Source organism: Martes martes (genome assembly GCF_963455335.1).
Source record: "Martes martes genome assembly, chromosome: 5".
NCBI classification, from domain to species: domain Eukaryota; kingdom Metazoa; phylum Chordata; class Mammalia; order Carnivora; family Mustelidae; genus Martes; species Martes martes.
This window is the reverse complement of record NC_137892.1, coordinates 33,688,702-33,703,863: the sequence shown is the minus strand read 5'-3', so window position 1 is coordinate 33,703,863 and position 15,162 is coordinate 33,688,702. Positions and strand designations below refer to the sequence as shown.

The following is a 15,162-nucleotide window of genomic DNA, read 5'->3' as shown; positions in this document are numbered from 1 at the left end:
TCCCTGCTCAGTGGGGAGCCTGCTTTTCCCTCTCTCTCCTGCTCATGCTCTATCTCTCACTCTCTCCCTCTATCAAATAAATAAATAAAATATTTCTTTAAAAATGTTAGGTCACTTATCTTTTTCCTTCTGGTGGAGGTATGTGCACACACGTGGCTCAGCATTTTCGAGCAGGAAGAAAACTAAGGATTTTTAACCTATAAACACACAAGGTTCCCAAGTTTCTTCACCATGATTCACAGGCTATTTGCCACCTAAGGGGATTGATCTGCTGTAAGCCTAGGGTATCGTGTCCTTTACGGCCATGCTCTGGGAGTTGCCGTCACGCCCGTGTCAATACCGATGTTTCCATGACACTGTCACAGCCTTCTCTCCTGGGTGCATGTAATGGCTTAGAGGCAGTCTAAGGAAAAGTTCTTCAGGGTTTCTGGGACAAAAGATTCTAGAAAATAATGATTTATTGAAGTTCTCGTGATCCTCAAGGCAATTCAGATTCTTACAAAGGCTAAATCATAATAAACTCAATGTCATCATCACTGAAATTAACCAAAAAATTGCAAGTCTTCATTTTTGATGCATAATTTTAGTCCTACAAGGAATTTCAATGAGTAAATCCTGCCAGATTTCCAAGCCAAAGCTTCACTTTTAAAACACATCTTCATCAAGTGACCAAGATTATCTAAATTGAACTCACCTCTTTATGCTTGGTTAGGCAAAAGGACTACTACATTACTATTAATGCAAAGGGATTTATTTTCAGCTCCGACCTTCAAAAGTCTGAAAAGCTGCACACCAAGGTCAACATCAAAAAGAAAGAGGAGGTGGGGAGGAAGCTGGTAGTTGTTTTCAAAGTGATCTCTGCCCAACCCCATAAATCAGTTTTCTAGTCAGTAAATGCAGATACAAATAATAAAAAGCCTTCTCAGGGAAACCGTAATTTGGCTCATTGTTTAGAACTATCTAAAGACATTCTAACTCATCATTTCACTCCTTTTTAATCTCCAATTAGGTTTTGCACTGTATGGCTACATAACAATAACAGTTAATATTTATTGGGTATTTTTCATGTTACGCGCTAGTCACTACTCTGAGCGCTTATATGTATTATTTCATTCAAACCCCATAGCCAACTGTGAAGTGGGTGGTATTATTATCTTCATTTCACTGATGATGAAACTGAGGTACAGAGTTAAATAACTTGCAAAGGTCACCATTTAGTAAATGTTAGAGTCACAAGATAATAATTTTTAATACTTCATAGCACTTCAGGATTTTGTAAGAGTTTTTTCAGCCATTATCTCCTTTGAGCTTCACAATGCCTGTGATACTGATGGAATAACATAGCATCAGTTTAATTTGACAAATGAAAAAGTAAGGCTCCAAAATACTGACTTTTCCAAACCAGGACATGAAAGAGCTAGAACAGGAATCCAGATTTTCTGAGTCTGTATTCTCTCCTTTCTCCCACGACACAGGCTGATTTTTTTTTTTTTTAATTGGAGACATGCAATACAAGTATTATCATCAAGCACTGATTATTTCTCACAAAGCAAAACTCTAGATTTCTCAAAGCATACTTCTAGATCCAGATGGTTATAATTATGTCTCATTGCCCCTTTTATCCCCAGCACCAAGTGCAGTGCCTGGCACACAGGAGACTGAGTCTGAGTATTCTCAGACACTCCTCTTCCTCCACCAAATTCATTCCTCTGTGTTCACGCTAAGTTGCCACCCTGGACTGGCTTCAGGAGACACAGTCCTTCCTCACATGTCATCACTTTGAGGAGACCAAAGTCTATGTAAGACCATACTCTTCCACAATCCAACACCCAAGAAGATATGACAAGTCTGAGTTTTATCTTAAGTTGCATGCCAAAACTTGGTTGATGACTGCGGCAGTCCACCTTCAAGACGGCTCCCCGGGAACTCTGCTTCACAATACTCACACTCTTATATAGTCTCCTCTCAGACCAAGGTGGGCTGGTGTGACCAACAGAATATTGCAAAGAAGAGGTTAAAAAGACTGTGGCTTCTACCCTGGGCTTTCTCTCTCTCTACGACCACCTGCTTTGGAGGGAAGCCAGCCACCACGCTATCGAGAACACTCAGAACCAACAGAGGGCTGCCACATGCGCATAAGTGAGCTCAGAAACAGCTCCACAACCCCAGGTGACTGATGCCTCACTCACAGCTTGAGTCCCACCCCATTCGAGACACCGAACTAGAATCATTCAGCTAAGCTGCTCCTGGATTCCAGATCTACAGAATCTGTAGGTGATACACGATTGTTCTTTAAGCTGCTGACTTTTGGATGGAACACGCCACACAGCAATAGGTCACCAACACAGGGACAAAACCTGCTATCCGCTGGCATAAGACTTACCGTCTCAATGGACACCCCCTACGTACACACACACTTGTTGTGAAGATCCAGACAACAAGCTGCTCCAATGTTAAGGTGCTTGTTTCATGACGTACTGCCGCCGACCTGCCCAGGGATGACGCATAATGCATGGTATATGTTCTGTATCACCTTGCTGGAATCCGAAAAATTTCAAATCTTGAAACACACCTGGCCCCAAGAGTTTCTGATAAGGCACTGTGAGCTGTGTTCACTTTTTCTAAAACACCTTTTTCGATTAACCCTACCTTGGCATATTAGAAACATCATTTCTTAGAATAATTTACTTACCTCTTAGAATACCCACCACATAACTCATTACTTGGTTATAAATGGTCTTGTCTTCGGTCTATTGTTTTATAAGTTAATGTTCAGCTTTCCACCTCAAAGTTAAACTTGTTACAGGCAAGAGTCCTCCCTCTATTCTATACTCAATGCCAGAAATCCTGGATGCTATGGGGTACACAGCAAGCTTGGAATACATTCTTGTAGAATTGAGTTCACAAGGCCATACCAACAGCTACAGATACACGGCATTGGTCCAGACCCCCATATACTCTTACACTCAAAAACCTATTTATCTTCAAATAACTGCCCCCAGAACATGATGTAAAAACAGTGTCTGAAAGGGGAAGGGGAAAAAAAAAAAAAAAAGCTGGCTCTCTGAGGAATTCTGGAAAATTTGCACATCCTCCAAGTGCCCTTGTAAACAGCTGCAGACACATGAAATAATCATTATCAAGGGAAAAGATCTATTAGCCTCTTGACGATTGGCCCATCTGAAACCTTTCAACGAAAGAGCAATTTTACCTTTCTGCTGTCCTCCCTCGCACCCTCCCTCGGGCAGGGAAAAGGGCCACTAATCAGTTTTTAATTTTCTTTCCTGAAGAGGTATTCAGAACAGAGCTGTAAGAACTCAGCATAGAAGTTTTACAAAATAAAGACCAAGAAAGAACTCCAGACCTTTTGGATAAGTAAGTGTTTCTTTTAAAGCCAAAAAATTAAAATGCAATGTGGTAAGTGTCTCTCTGAAAAGAAATACGATTCCTTGAGACAAAAGGGTCTCTCCCTCATATGATCTCCCTGGAAAGAGTGCCACAAATCCACATCCTAAGGGAACTTAGACCAAATCGTAGCCCTATCAAGATTTGATTTGAGGAGGGAGGAGGGAAGAGGGTAGAGAGGGGGTTGGAACCTGGGAGGAGATGGGATTGGCAGTAAACCTAAGTGATTTTCAATCAGTTCTGACCTCTCCCTTTATAATCGGCTCCCAGCCCTTCCTCTCTTTCGTGCAGCCAAGAAACCAGGGGTGGATGAGGACTGAGAAAAGGACAGATGGGAAACCGAGAGACAGGATTCTGAGGACTCTGTGCTGGGCTCTAGGAAATCACTGCCCTTCACTGGAGTCCCTCACTTACAGAATGAGAGGACAGGATAAGACAATTCTGAATGTCCACGCCAGGTCTAACTCTATTATAAGTGAGATCCAGTCTGCTGTAATTCACATCATGTCTTCGACATCCTCCCCCTGGTGTCTGCGGCATATTCTGACAGCATCTTGGGGCTGCGTCAAGTGAGGCCATGTGACCACACACAGGTTTGGTATAGAGAATCAGATGGCAAAAGAATGAGTGGCTGGCAGGAAAAAGCCATGACAAGTAGAAACGAGTTTGTATGGAAGATTCTGTCCTGCTATAGCATTATCCAGATTCTAGACATATGAGATTTTCTTCACTGAGGGAACTGCCCACAGCCTGCGTATCTACTGGGATTTTTCAAAGGTTTGAATACTCCCAACTTGCAAATCGTGTGACCCAGACAAAACTGCAAAGTTTACATGACACCAGTTTCAGTACCACTAAGATTTGTTACAACTGTCCTCAGTCAGGGGGTGTTAGTCCAATTCCATACAGCCGTAGCTACTTCCTAGGCTTGAACCTGCAATTCTGCTAGGAATCCTAGGAGTTCCAGGTTAAGAGGAAGGCCCCAGAGGAGGGGGATGGTGTTCACAAATGGTCCTCTAGCCATCTGTGTTATTTTCCGCTGTGCAGCGCACTTCTCGGGACAAATCTCTAGCAATTTCTCAGTATGTTTCAAGGGAATAGATAAAAACCACACACCTATTTAAATATTAACTTATCTAACATGCTACACCTTCACCTATCAAAACTGACAAAATTATTCATGAAACATGCAAATACCCTTTTCCTGGCCTTCTACCTAGTGTTTACGGAAAGAGTAAACAAGAATCAAAGGCAAATCCTTTATACACAATGTAAGCAGCAATAGTTAAAGGCTGCACAGAACAGTTTTTTGGAAATCTAAATATTCAACCAAGTTTCAAGTTACAAAAGCAGCAGCAACAACTTCACTAACACAATCCTTCTATCAGTTCTTCAGGTATGACAAATACTGAGCACCACCAGGTGCCTGACACCCTTCTAGGTTCTTGAAGAGTTGACAGTGAATAAAACAAACAACGTTTTACTGCCCCCACGACATTTACAGGATTTTTTTTTCCATAATATTACATATCAAATTTGTTTTAACTGGGAATGTTTCTTTGCTAAATGACAAACACCTACTACCTTGCCAAGGAACTAGTAAAAATAAATAGGACACATAAATATAGGCATGTATATCAATGGAATAGAACTGACAATGCAGAAATTAATCTTCACATTTATTGTCAATTTTTTTTTTTTAGATTTTATTTGAGAGAGAGAGTGTATAAGTGGGAGGGAAGGGCAGAAGGCAGAGAAAAGCAGACTCCGTCTTGAGCAAGAACCTTGACCCGGGGCTCAATCCCAGGACCCTGGGATCACCACCTGAGCTGAAGGCAGATGCCTCATCTCGACTGAGCCACCCACGTGCCCCAGTTGTCAATTGATTTTTTATAATGGTGCTGAGACAATTCAATAAAAAATAGGCATGGAGCTAAGGGTTTCACACGCAGTACCTCAGAATAAGGTGGAGAGCCTCATCCTAATTTTACAGATGAGGAAGTAGACTCTAAGAGGGTGAGTGACTGGCCACCCACACCTCTGAGACAGCCAGCATCACTTTGAGCAGGAGTGGAAGGGAAGATATCGCAAACCAGAATTCAGAGCAAAATTTATTAAGAAATAATAGATCATACATAACTATCATTTATGGGGCAATTTTTGATCGTATATGCTTAAAATTTGTTCTCAAATTCTTACAGTCATCCTGCAGCAGCCATCATGCCCCCCCAGCTTACAGATGAGGAAACAGAGCCTAGTTCCAGGAAAGAGTCACTTGGTCAGTCACAGGGGAGAGTAGACTTTGAACACAGGGCAGGAGTGGGGAGAAGGGAGAGGCTGAAGGTGACCACACAGCACCCACGTTAGAATGCTGGTTCAGATGTGACACATGAGGGCCAGGGCTAAGTTGGGAACAGTGAGAATGGTGGAGAAAAAACAATTTGTTGAGTGACAATTAAGGTGACAAAGACTCTAAGATTGCCTCTCAGACTCAGCTCTGAAAGAAGACCAATGAGACCTGAATGGTTTAAAAATTCCAACCACCTTTGTGGGCTAGCTCCGGAACCTGACCGTCACTTGCATCACTGTATGGAAAAGCTGCATTCTGAGCAAGGTACTTTCTACTCAACTTCTGGGACACCATCCCCACAAAGTTGGGAACGGCATTATTAATTATGCTTTCCCAAGTGCTCAGATGTGTCATTTCTAAACCATCTGTTGCTACATTTTGTTCTCTGGTCTGTCTCGGTCAGCTAATTCCCCCCCCACCACCTGCCCTTTTGGTTATGGTCCATGGGGCCAGCACTCGGAACCGCTTGCTTTTCTTTGCCTGCCCACAGCTCTCTTATCCTAACCTCCTCCTGGTATGTCAATATCCTTGAAAACAAAGTTCTCACACATTTGGAAACCACTACTACGCCCTTTCACATCTTCAGTAATTATTCTGAAAGCCTCTGGGAGAGCCATCTCAGCCTTTGGGGAATCTTCTAGCAAAAGGGTTTAGTTACAGAGTAATGGGCAAATAACCAGCACTAAGGACCAGTGACCATTCCACTTAAAAAACCAGGAACTACATACATGGCTCAGAGGACATAGGAATGCAATTCACATTTTTTAGAATGGTATCTTAGACTCACCAAAGTCTAGTTACAAACTAGAGTCAAAAACCAAACTGGCTGGTTCCTGACCTTAGCACACCTAGGCTATACCTAAACGAGTAATGATGGATGCTTGGTTAATTTTCATATAAGAAACTTAGAAACAAATCTTGTGAGGCAGAAGAAAATGGCGATCACTCTTCACATCCCAAAGCAGGCTTGATGAGGAGCATTACATATGAGCTAAACTTGAGGCTAAAATATTGGAGACAAAGCTCAGCCAAAAGCAGCCAATCTCAGGGAAGCTGGAGAGGCGTGGTACACTTGATCTTAGCCAAAAGGCCGAGAAGCAATGGAGGGGCGTGGTAAATCTAGTCTTTGACTTGTTGAGTCTGTAACTGGCCTGTGGAAAAATATCCTGTGCACAGGAATGAAAAACTTATCATTTGTCATAAAAAAAAAATTAATTTACTGACACTGTCTCTGCCATTAAGCCTTAGAGCAATGTCAGATAAGGTTGATGCAGCTTCAAGAGTAAAATGGGGGGGTACAACAAGACTAAAAAGTACACGGATGGTCCCTGCTGGTGTAAACCCACCATGTGAAATCAACTGACCATCCTCTCCGATGGTTTACAGAATAGGAGACCGGGAAGAAAAAGAAACTCCTAGGTGAGGATCTATTATCCATTCTAGAAACATGCCCTTCTTGCAAAAGACTCTCAAGCTGTAAGGGGAAAGTGATACTTTTTAAAAATAAAGAGAGACAGGAAAGACTTAATCCTGACCTCTAGGATACAAAAAGGGTGTGCTTCGTGTGTTCTGGAACAGCAGCTCATCAGCTCTTGGGCGCGCTGTGTGCACTCCGCTCACCGTGCCATCTCATTTTCCACCCATTATCAATATAAGAATTAGAGTATCTTGGCAACAGACTTTTCACAGCAAGGTTTACTTTATTCTAGGATCTTTTCTAGTAGAAATAAAATGGCAAAAGGACCTCATTATCCATAAGATTTTCAATGTGGCCTATTCCAGCTGTAACATGCCTCTGTTCCTCTATTCAAATGACAGTTAATAAGCATCTTCTGTGTGAGGCGTACCACACTAGCTGCTGGGGGACCACAGGTAGGGGCTTGCAGACTCCTGGAAGAGACAGATGTGTCCAGAAATAATGCTTGCAATGCGACAAGGGAAGTGCCGGAACAGGGTGTGTGGGAAGTACTGGCTAGCACTTCACTCTGCCCGGTCAGCCTGGGTTGAAGCCTTCCTGGCAAACAGCACACTTGACTCAAGTCTTAGAGGATGAGTTCAGATGAGTGTGTACTTTGGGAAAGGTAAGAGGGTATGCCACTTGGCGATAATCAGTGCATAAACACACAAGAGTCCGGTACGTTTGGGAAACTAAGCATTTCAGTGTGCCCATGGAGCAAGTCATCTGGGTAGGGCCTCAGAACTGCTATAGGTCTAGAGCAAGCAGGCTGCTAACAGGAACAATGAAGTTTGGAATTTGTGCCTACTGCCCATCAGGACACAGGTGGCAAAACAGTTGTCATGACTGGGCAGGAGGTGCTATTGGCATCTCCTGGGTAGAGGCTAGGAATATGGTCATCCCCCAGTGGATGGGACAACCTCCCAATGAAGAACTGCCCAGCCCTACTCTGAGATACAACTGGACACAAGCCATCAAAGAGTTTTGCATTTTCTTTCTAAGCATCTTAATAAAAATAACCACTATCCATGTGGTTAATCTAAAGAAGAGTCTAGACTTTCATCTCTACAGTTTATATTTAACTTTATCACCACCTGCAATGGTCAGAATATTGTGCCCTTAAAGTTCATATGTTGGAACCCTAACCCCAAGGTAGTATAGGAGTTGGGGCCTTTGAGATTACTGGTCTTATAAAAGAAGGCCAAAAAAGCCCTATAGCCCCTTCTGTGATGGGAGAATACAAGTTTTTCACCCAGAAAAGGGCCCTCACCTGACTATGCTGGCACCCTGATCTCATATTTCCAGCTTCTAGAACTATGGGAAATAAATTTCTCTTTTTTATAAGCCACCCAGTCTGTGATATGGATTGCAGCAGCCCAAATGGACTAAGACAATATCCATGGTCAAAAGAAAAAAAAAAAAAAAAAAAGCTCTGCATAATTTTTTTTTTCCAGTAAGCTCTATTTCCAACATGGAACTTGAACTCATGACACCAAGATCAAGAGTCATGTGCTCCTCTGACTGAGCCAGCCAGTGCTTCCTCAAAGCTCTGCACTAGTTGAAGTTTAGTTCAAAGTCAGTTGAAGCTTAACATTATAGAATTCAACAACAATGATATTAACAGGGCTAAAAAAAAAAAAAGTACAATCCAGGGGCACCTGGATGGCTCAGTGGGTTAAGCCTCTGCCTTTGGCTCAGGTCATGTTCCCAGGATCCTGGGATTGAGACCCGCATTGGGCTCTCTGCTCAGCAGGGAGCCTGCTTCCCCTCTCTCTCTGCCTGCCTCTCTGCCTACTTGTGATCTCTGTCAAATAAATAAAAATCTTAAAAAAAGAAAAAGTACAGTCCACCAAAAACCAATGAAATTATAAGCACTTGGTGAAGGACGGCCATTACGGGGCCAACAATGTTCCTCCCTTAAATTACTTTTAAATCACTTTCAAACCATGGATGATAAATGGTATTTTTAATCTTTTTTTTTAAGGAAAAAAAAGTTACAAAATTGAGGGGACTTTACAGTTTGAAGATCTTGATAAAGCTGTATTGTAGGGCTAAAATTTGCTAAGAGAGTAGAACTCACATATTCTCAACAACAACAGAAAGTAATTATGTGAGGTGATGGATGTGTTCATTACCTCAATGGTGGAATAGTGGGAATCCTTCTGCAACTTATGTTCTATCAAATCATGCCGTACAATTCAATCCAATTCCATTTGTCAATTATACCTTTATAAAGCTGAAAAAATACTTTGAATCATTTTAAAAACAAAAAGATACTTGAAGGAGCATTTATGTAGTAGTCCATCTTCAACAGCCACAATAATACAGATATCCTATTTTAATTTCTGAAACAAGTGGCAGTGTTGCTGAGGGAGGCTTCTATCCCAGTCATATCTAATTTACCAAAAAATCAAGACCCACACCCAACCTCACATTGACAGAAATGTTGGTGTATGGTTACTTACTTCAACCTATGTTTATCAAGTCCCTGACTCTATACCTTATAAGGTTGATATTAGAAGACATAGGTATCTACATACATATTTAATATGATTTATGAAGCATTGGTGCTTTTCACTGTGTTCCAATCTTCTTAGATGTTTTCTTCACCGGTCCAAATGGACTGGAAATGACAATCCTTGGTAAGTGAGATGCAAATAATTTAAATCCCCACCTTCTAACTACTTTCCTAGAAGTTTCTGATCAAAACATCAAAACTGACAATATTTCCTTAGAAACCTCAGATGATTAGGAAGAAACTTCACTCAGAAGGTAATGAGTAAATTGCACACTTCAACTGTGTGAACTGTGTATGTCAAATAACGCCTTTTAAAAAAGTTAATGGAATTTCCATTTGCTGTCATATTGGTTTCATTAATTTAGTCAAATACAACAAGGGAAAAATGAGCACCTCAGTGTTTATTACATCAGTGCTCAGAGCACAAAAACCTCACTGAAATGAAATTATTAATCTAGTTCACATTTGCAGCAGGAATTCTGAGGACTAAATTTATAATCAAACCTTGCGATTTTTTTCCCCCCTGTAAAATCTTTTGCTAATCGTTTGACAATGTATTCAAGTAGTTTGAGCCACAATCAAATTTTGTTTTCTCAGAGAACAAAAAAGTAAGATCTCTACCTCCCCCAGCACAAAGAACTACAAAGGACACAACAAGTTTCCCGGAACAAACATTACTCAAAAAACCAGAAGACCAACCACAGCAGAAATTCTTACTTAAACAAACAATAGAGATAGCAGCATAGAACAAACAACTAAAAACTATTGTGGGGGTCAACACACAACCAATAGCTTTCAGTTTATATAAACTTGGGTTCTTAAGTCTTGGATAAGGCTCAAATTATAAACTGCATGTGAAAAGACTTCCCACTTGTCAAGGTGAGGTTACCTCTAAGGCAAGTTAAGAAGCAAATTTCTATATAACATTAGTATGAATACAAATACATTGTGTTTTATTTTTTAAACAGAAAATTATTTTCCATTTAAATGCTATTCATCTTGACATAGATGATGTCTTAACTATTGTCTCCAGGCTGAAATGCTTTCCATGAGAGCAAACACATCAATTTTTTTTCTAGTCGATGAAAGACTTTTAGGTTAAGTTGCAGAAAATCACTTCATGACTAACTTCAATTTGTAATCTGGTGCTTAAACACATCTAAAAAGTGTTTTTCAAAATGGCACACAGAAAAAATGTTTTACCAACCTTCTCTCATATTTCTTCTACTTAAATTCACTACAGTTAATTTTTTCAGCTCACAATGCATTATTATAACAGTAATACAAGCAAATTCTTAAATACTTAGGAATCACTAAAATCCTATCAGTAAAATCCATGCTTCCACAAAGGGACGAAATAAGTGAATAATTTTAATGCAAAATTAACTATCTTCATTTCATTTGAGATAGAACATGGAAAGGAACATCTCAAAATGTTAGGAAATACTTTTGAAAAATAAGAAGATTTTTCTATTTTAATTTCAGAAGTAAAATGGGCTAATTGATGTCATATGCTTAACTTTTATTTTATTTTTATTAATTATAAAAATAAAAGTTACCAAGTGTACTATCCTGGGGAACACACCATAATAGTAGCTTTTGACTATTTCATTTACAAACTAAAGTAGTTAAAATGCCAAATATGTACAGAATAATAATATACACATATCTACTCAATGTTTGAATAGCATCTACATGTGAGACGCTATTCGTGCATTATTCCATTTATACATATACATATGTTTTTAATTTAGTACATACCACAAGTAGATAGGCGCTTAACACATGCATTTAATGGTAGCCTGGTAGTTACAGATAATGTGGTTAACTTCAGCAGACAACATCTGTGTTACACATATGGCCATCAAAATAATTGTGGCATGCTTTTGTGACACTGAAAGAGGCCAAGCCTGTTGCAAAATGATTACTTCCAACAAAAGCCTGCTTAAATTATCGTTTGGTTAAATGGCATATACTCCAAATAACAGCATTATAAAGTTGCTATTGCCTTCGAATCACTCACCAATTTCCAGCATTCATTTGTAAAACAAGATAAGCACCATCAGGTTATAAAAAGTAATTATGGATCAGGATTTTCTTATTCATGTTTCTTTGACAAAATTATTCCATTTGATCCCAAGTCTTGGCTGCTCCCCTGACAGAATAATGTACGTGCTCCGCAGCTGACAGGGGTATGGCTTTCATGATTAAATAGGAAGCTCACACTCCAGATGACTTTAGACTGTGCACTTTAGAAAGATTTGTTGTTTTAGTATCAGATCATCCATTATCTTTTTCTAATTGTTTCTTTCCCCAAGCCCAAGAGAATCTCTGTATTATCAAAAATTTATGTCTTGTGATTTTTGCCTATTTGCATAGTACACCAAAGAATGCTACATCCTCTTGGAAAGTTTCCCCCTACCCCTGGTTTCATGGGGGGGGGGGGGGGAGTGGAACATAAAGAAAAGCTGGAAATACAAAGTATGAAAATATGAAACACCCTTTTCCAGGAGTCCTTTATTGGCCTTGAGGGGAAACACCAAATGAGAATCTGATTGACGTTTGCTTTTTATAATTCCTGGGAGACAATGTTCAAAACAATTTCCAGGGAAGAAAGGGTTAACTTTATCTTGTGGCTTTAACTGATCACTTTTGCCCCCATCTTCTGCTTAAGAATGACACCTGTGAAATCAGAATTCTGTGCACCAGAAATGGTGACCTCAAAGCTAAAGCTTTTGGCCAGTAACAGTTACTTTAGTGTACCTAAAGCTGTGTAAAAACTGATTCACACAAGGAAATGCCGAGGGCCTGCGCCATTGGGATTAACTTCTGACATACAAGACGAGAAGACGACACTGGAAGCTCTACGGGGATGGGGGCGAGAGGGGGGGCAATAATGGGGAGGAGGAGCCGTAGCCCTTCACTGGACTCAGCTGCGAAGGTTATTTAAATTGCTCCGGCCATTTAAATATGCAGAAAAAGAAACAAAACAAAACGCTCCGAATTCGGGATCACCTTTGGGTAGTTAACGTTGTAGCAAGAGCAAAACAAGCGCGCAGGCGCGTCCGGCAGGTTGTCAACCATAAACATAAGAACTCATCAAAATTAAGGAAGTGGATCTCTGCAATCTCCCACAGCCTGGGTTCTCCAGGTTAATAGCAGTAATTGCATTTTAATGGCCTACAAACCGGCGCAAAGTTAGGTACCGTGGCGCTTTGAGAGATGTTTACTTAAATGTGGGGATAAAACCAGTTCGCTTGTAGACTGGAAATTATTTTCCGTCCAAACGTAGCATTACCCAACTACAAACCCAGGCACGGTCACCCGGTAAACGTGTTCCAGCGAGTGAACTATATGTTCACTGCCCCATGACCCTAAGAGAAAAAAAGCCTTCGACAAAGCCAAGGGAAATCGTGCCTTCAACACTGTAGGCAGCCTGTACATTCGGTTCTGCGCCTCTTTGGAGCTGCGGGGGCCTTAGATGCTCTGGGAGGAAACCGGTGCTGGGAAGAGTTTTGGTCTCCGTTGTAGGACTGTGGGTTGCAACTGAAGAGTGGATGGCTGACTACCCTTTGAGACATGAAACTTACTTCCCTCTATGAAAGGACTCCAAGTCAATCCCCCCGGACCCGTCCACCCTGTACCTGAGCGCAGGGCAGCTGCGGCCCCTTCCCAACGCGCGGGGAGCAGGCACCGGCCGAGACCCTGACAGCCCTCAGACAAAGCCGCGGACCCCCCAGCCTGCCCGGCTGCCGACCCCCCACCCCCGGGACACGCCCCCGGCCCGCGCCTACCTTGATGCCCTGCTGCTGGGTGGTGAGGGTTAACTTGGATTCATTCAGAAGCAAAACTTCGCAGTAAAATTCTTCCGGAACAGCGCAGAAGCAGCCCATGTCGGCTGTGACCGTCTCCAGTCAGGAGAGAAAGCTGCGACCAAGGCGCCGAGCCGCCCCCTCCCCTCAAGCGCGAGGCATTAATTTATTGTCCGCGCGGCGGCCAGGGCGAGAGGACCGGTTCCCGGCGGAGTCCCGGGCCACGCGGACAAGGCGCCCGGCGCCGGCTGGAGGTAAGAAGGGCGGAGAAGTCGGGGGAGTCAGCGCCCGGGAGCCGCCGGGGAAGCGCCGGCGGAACTGAGCGCGGAGGGCGGCGGCGCGTCCCCGCGCATCCTGCGGCTCGGGCTCCTCCGAAGGCGGGGGCACCGCGGCCCCTCCCGTTAGTCCTGGGGACGACAAAAGTCGCCTGGCAATGGGGGCAAGAAACAGGAAAAGGGAGGGACGCGAGCTCGAGGCCCTCCCCAGACGAGAAAACCCCTGGGAGCTGTGCAGTCCCCTTCGCCTCAGCCCGCCTGGAGCACGGCCGCGACACTCGGCCTCCCTTCCCTGCGGAGTCCCTGGAGGGCTTGCACTTCGAGCCCCGACCCCACCCCGCAGACCCCGGTCCCGTCCCCCGGGTGGGAATCCTCGGCCGTTCCTTTGTGTCAGGGGTACCCACGACGCCCCGGTCCCAGTGCAGGGCCAGTGGCGAGGGCCGTCACTCAGTCAGCTACCTCCGCCACCCCATCCCGTGGGCACCCAGCCGCCCGAAGAGTGTCGGAAAGGGCCGCGGGCTCCTTACCGAGACTGGCGAGCGCAAGTCAGCTCTCGGCGGGGCACGGCTCCCGTCTGGGGACCCTGGAACTCATCATGAGGGGCTCTGTGTGGCCAAGTTCAAGCTCGCTCTCCGAGAACGCCTTGCGGTGGCGGCTGAGTGCTGCTCCTCCGGGAGATTCTGAGAAGTGGGGAGTCAGAGGGCTTGCGGGCGCGCCGGCGGGCGAAGAAGCGGGAGCCCAAGCTGGGAACGCGCCGGCGGGCGGATGGGGGTGTGCCCTAGGCGCGCAGGCCGCGGCGGCTCCCGGGAAAGTTCTCTAGGCGGCGCGAGGGGTGGCGCCCCGGGCGGGAGCAGCCCAGGTGCTGCTGGGCTGGGCCCCGGCGTCAGCAGAGAGCCCTGGAGCGCAGCTGGGGGCCAGAGGCCGGGAAGGGGCGCCCCTTCCGGGCGGGGTCCCGGCTAAGGGCGGAAGGCGGAGCGGAGGTGGTCGAACGGCGAGGTGCGGGCAGGTCTGCACGGGAACCCGCGCGCCGCACCCTGGCCGCCCCGCTGTCGGGAGCGCTGGCCCTGCTGGCCGTGTGGGTTTCCCAGGGAGACCGGAGGCTGGCTCCAGAGAGACCCGGCGCAGTTCTGCTCGGACCCTGGCGTTCGGCGCTCCCAGTCCCACGCCCTCCGCGCGACGGGCCGTGTCCAGGACTGGCGGGCACAATAGCTCTGAGGCTGCAGTGACCCCTGGTGGGTCCTCGTGTCCGTGCACGAGCAGCAGAGGCTGAGCGCCGGATGAGGCCGGAGCCCCGCTGGCCTTCGGAGCAGGTGCAGTCTGTGTTCTCCAGCTGGGAACCAGCAGCG

The 15,162-nt window shown here is 44.4% G+C and overlaps 1 protein-coding gene across 1 annotated transcript in view; it reads right to left on the bottom strand.

The window, feature by feature from the left end:
- EPB41L4A (erythrocyte membrane protein band 4.1 like 4A) overlaps window positions 1-13,948 on the bottom strand; it is a 264,629-nt gene extending 250,681 nt beyond the window's left edge. The window contains exon 1 of the mRNA XM_080803915.1: window positions 13,524-13,948. Coding sequence (XP_080660041.1) covers window positions 13,524-13,622 — 99 coding nt within the window. The 5' untranslated portion in view covers window positions 13,623-13,948. The remainder of the gene's footprint in view (window positions 1-13,523) is intronic.
- Window positions 13,949-15,162: the final 1,214 nt, after the last annotated feature.